Genomic DNA, 4,935 nt, shown 5'->3' with positions numbered 1-4,935 from the left:
TTCTGTGCACTCAGATCATAACCAGCAAACCCACACTAGAGAACGCCCATTCCAGTGTACCACATGTGGAAAGAACTTCATTCTTCTCATCGTACATAAAAAAATCCACACAGGTGTAAAGCCACATGGATGCAAATTGTGTGGGAAGGGCTTTGTGAGAAAAGAACATTTACAAAGTCACCTAAGGAGTCATACTGGGGAAAAGCCTTACCAATGTACTACATGTGGACAGGCCTTTGCATTGAAACATATTCTCAGCAGACACTGGAGGACCCATACTGGAGAAAGACCATACAAGTGTACTACATGTGGCAAGACATTTGCACAGCAAATCACTTTAATGAGGCACCAGAATACTCATACTGGAGAAAGGCCTTACCCATGTTCTACATGTGGAAAAGCCTTTTCATTGAAGAAAGATCTCTCTGTCCATCAGAGCGTCCATACTGGAGAAAAACCGTATGGGTGTACAACATGTGGGAGGCGATTTGGGTATCAAACCAATTTAACTAGGCACCAGAAAAGTCATACTGGATAAAGGCCTTACCAGTGTGCTAAATCTGGAGTCTTTGTATCAAAGTCATCTATAGATACATCTGAAAATCCACAATGTCCACAGCTAATAGTGTGCAAGCCATGCCTTGTATAATAATTTACATCCAATTCTTATTATTTTATTTGGAATCATTTTTTATTACATGTACGTTTATGACGCACATGTTCATTTTTCACACATTTTATTCTTTTGAAATAAAGGGATTATGTCAGAATACATGACATGTTTTTAAAATTACATGCATATTACATTTCATCCAAAGTAACTTACAAGGGACTGGTTACAGCCCCTGTACTGGAACAATGTGGGCCTATGGGGCTTACTCAAGGATATTTACGCCATGTATTAAGGAGACAAAAGTTTTGTCACAAAACACATCTTTCCAACTGGGAAAGATACAAATCTGCAACCCTTGGCTGGTGGTTTTTTATTATTTTTTATCAAGTTATTTACATTTAGTAGTTATTTAGGACAACCACCTGTCAATAAAAATGATTGTATAACATGATAGCATTTTCTAAAATTACGTTGGGACCTGATATACCTTTTGCTATTATTTTATTCTTAAAGAATTTCCTACATAAATGCATTTTAGAATTTAATATTTGGTTCTGAGACCGCAAGTCGGACGAAATTTACAAAATCGGAGGCAGACTTGATTAATGACTGGTAGCAGGGTTAAAATGTGTGTTCACATGATCTTTCATTTATTTTTTTCACTTTTTGTCAAGCAGAGCCTGACCTCTTGAAGCTAAAGGATATGTATGCAGTCTAGCAGCGCTAGGTGAAAAAGTACTGATGCCTCTCGTTCTCCACATCGTTGACTTCGTCCTCTATATTGTCTTGGCTTTCGTGTGTGGGCGGCTGCGAGCGTGGCATGAGTTTCCTGCCATTCTGGAAGCAGAACGTCATTCACAGTCAGTACAACAGAGAACATCACAACACTACAGCACTTAGCAGGGGTGTGTTTCTGGAAAGTGTCATTGCTAGCTTTATTAGCAACCTACTTGGCTGTAATCCTAGGGTGCATCCCAATATGTGACCTTGCCTCCTCCACTTGCCTCCTCCACTTGCTTCTCGTCATGATGACATCACTGACAACAGCATTATATTTCAATATCTTGCAAAAGCTCAATTGTAAAGTCTTTTTCTCATTTGCAATTGGGATGGTGAATGAAAAACAGTCCCTCAAAAGTTGTTGTGGCGAGGCTGACAGCTGGGAAACTTTATCGTTTTCTCCACGGAGGAGGGGCCAGGAGGCGTGACGAGGAGACAAGCACAAGTGGAGGAGGCAAGGTCACATATTGGGATGCACGCATAGATGCAGTATGAACACTAGATACTGTGGTGACCATTCTCTTGCAAGGGAACGAATGGCTGAAATCACATCGCTGCCATCCTTCAAATTCAGGTTAAGAATGTAAAAAGCTATGACATTTTTGCCATATGCCTCCCATGACCTAACTACATAACTGACCTACTTGTTAAGAAAATGAGGACTCCAGGCTCCTCTATTGGATGATTTACCTCTTAACTTAACCATGGTTTACCCCTGAACCAGCTTCTTAGTATAGGCACACGCAGGGGTGCCGACAGGGGGGACAAAGGGGACAGTTGTCCCAGGGCCAGGGGGAGAGAGGGCCCAGAATTGGGTCCTTATGACATTGTACGGATTGGGCTGGGGGGGCCCTTTCAGACGACTTTGTCCTGGGCCCAGTCAAACCTGTCAGCGGCCCTGGGCCCCTGTATGTCCCGTGTATTGTGTTGTGACTCACGGCTTTCTTGATGTCAGCCTGCGCTCTCTCATGTCCCCTGTTTTGTGTTGTGACTCACGGCTTTCTTGATGTCAGCCTGGGCCCCTGTATGTCCCGTGTGTTATGTTGTGACTCACGGCTTTCTTGATGTCAGCCTGCGCTCTCTCCAGCGCCTTCCGCAGCCGTTCCTCCTGCTGCTTCTTCTGCAGGTTAGCCTTCTCCTCCCTTTGCCTGCAACAACCACAACACATAACACCACATCAAGACCTCTGGGACCAGGCTCTTCTATTAGATGATTTACCTCTTAAAGGTGGGGTTGCAGGTTAACCATTTTAAGAAAATGTACTATTATGACATCACGTTGGGGGTTCCGCAGGCTCATAGGAGTCTATGTAGAACCTTAGAATCCTGGGGGAGTTGATGTCATACCTGCAACCCCACCTTTAACTTAACCTGGTTTACTCCTGAACCAGCTTTGTAGTATTATAGGCCCCAGGACTTCCTAGGTTACAAACACCCTAGGTCAGTGGTTACCAACCTATGGGTCGGGATCCACAGTGGGTCGCGAAGCCCTCTTGATTTTAAGGGGCTTAATTTAAATACCATATATAGCCCATGTTGAATAAGTGACAAAGCATTTAAACAAAATGTGATACATTAAGCATTTATTCTATATTTGACTGAAGACAAATTGTGGAATAAAAGGATAACTGATGAGCTTTCGCCGGAAACAGAGTAGCATCATGTGACTCCCTCTTGAGTGGGCGCTCGCACGGGCGGGTCACCACAGCTTACAACGGTAAAAATATGGGTCCCTGAAGAAAAAGGTTGGGAACCACTGCCCTAGGTTACAAATATGGTGGTAGGCCCAGCCATGGCTCAAATGGTTGGGCACCGGACTGCTACGTCGGTGACCCGGGTTCGATTCACCGATCCCTCCTCGTTTCTCTCTCCCAACTCACTTCCTGGATGATCATGATCATATCTCGAGAAAATAATAGTAAAACGACAACGCCTCCACCCCCCAAAAAAACCCTAAATATGGTGGTATGGGGTCCATTTGAAACTTGGTAAGACTTTTCAAAAAGAATACTGAGAGGGCAAGTGGTGTTGAATAGCCACAACAACAAGGCGCGTCAGACCAAAGCAAAGTATGCATCATCAGTCTGCAATAAGTATTTCCTGAATCTGACAGCCTTACCCTAACTCGCACTGACGGAGGTGTTTAAGCGCCACAATATATTGGCCTCGTTCCTGATGGTGCATTGCTAGCCAGGTCATGCCCTTCTAGTGATGCAACACCTTCAGCGTTGCTTCTAGTCAGGCTAAGAGCAATGTAAATAGCGTTTTTGATCAGCAGAAAAACCGGGAACTCCAACCACTTTGTCGGAAACCAGTCACCGGGATTAAAGCAAAAAAAAGTAATCTGACTGAACTTTTTTACCGGTTAGGCACCCGATCGAGTATCACTCCGTAACCCTACGAAAACCAATGTAGCCAGGCTCTGCCCTCATGACGAAACATACATGCAAGGAATGGTGCCAGAGCCAGCGGCATAGGCAGACGGGGCAGTCGCCTAGAGCAGAATAGGCCTATATGTCTTGAGGGCGCCAGTAATACCAAAAAGTGCCACAAAATCAGAACTTCAACCAACATAAATCTTTACACTTCACATGAACAATGAATATTCATTATACACTCAGTAGACCTATATAGACTCAGTATGAGTGTACCTGTAGGTACTAGATCAGATGTGCTCAATCAGATGTAGGCCTACAATGCTATGTTTACAGATGCCAATTTCTAAATACAAAAAAAGGAAAGAGGGCGGGCAGGCCTAGGCCGCTTACCAGATTGACTAGAACTGGCCGAGAATGGAGGGATAATGGATACTATATCAGACTGCAAAGATTTAACTGAAATTTGGGGCATGTTTTGGTTATTTCCTCTTATTTCTACCCATTGTTTATGAATTGTTCACAACATCATGCAGAATGGATTCACAATGAATGCTGCTTCAAAATGGTAGCTGATCTCACAGAATTATTGACTTGGAATTGCAATGTGTTGATACAGTGAGTGATCCCATTATGGGGTTTTTTGTTGTAGCCTAGTAGTAGGCTATATTTTGTCTTTCACATTAGAATGGGCAAACACTGTTCTGGTGAAAGCACTGGTGCGCATTGCTTGCAGTTGTATTTCTGACATTTCTTTAAAAAGCCCTGATCATAGCAATCAGAGGGAGAAAACTAGCTTTAATTATTTGTATGTTTTTCACCCTTCGGCCTTTTTCAGTATTCATCCTGTTACAAATAACTTGTTGACGTTTACAAACAGGGTGCGGTATGTCTACCTCTGTGTTCTACCGTTTTGAAAACTACTGGCTACTTTTTTGCTTCTCGATGTGCGGTGCCAAGCACACGCTTACCATTGATTTAAAAAACGTCCTCGATTCTTCCTATGCGCACGTGTTCTACAAGCTGACAGGACGCAGCAGACACGACAGTCACAGACACGTCTATCGTTTACAAAAGTAACACACTTTCCCAAGCTTGTCGCGCAGCTTTCCACTCGAATCAAGGCAAATCACCCACCCATCAGTCCTGAGTGCGCAGTGCGCAAATA

The 4,935-nt window shown here is 43.5% G+C and overlaps 1 protein-coding gene across 1 annotated transcript in view; it reads right to left on the bottom strand.

The window, feature by feature from the left end:
• Positions 1-1,242: 1,242 nt before the first annotated feature.
• LOC134456498 (cilia- and flagella-associated protein 100-like) overlaps positions 1,243-4,935 on the bottom strand; it is a 25,729-nt gene continuing 22,036 nt past the window's right edge. The window contains exons 15-16 of the mRNA XM_063207862.1: positions 2,448-2,541; positions 1,243-1,450 (exon numbers count right to left, since the gene is read on the bottom strand). Coding sequence (XP_063063932.1) covers positions 1,337-1,450; positions 2,448-2,541 — 208 coding nt within the window. The 3' untranslated portion in view covers positions 1,243-1,336. The remainder of the gene's footprint in view (positions 1,451-2,447; positions 2,542-4,935) is intronic.

This window comes from Engraulis encrasicolus, chromosome 10, assembly GCF_034702125.1.
Source record: "Engraulis encrasicolus isolate BLACKSEA-1 chromosome 10, IST_EnEncr_1.0, whole genome shotgun sequence".
NCBI classification, from domain to species: domain Eukaryota; kingdom Metazoa; phylum Chordata; class Actinopteri; order Clupeiformes; family Engraulidae; genus Engraulis; species Engraulis encrasicolus.
This window is presented reverse-complemented; position numbering and strand designations above follow the sequence as displayed.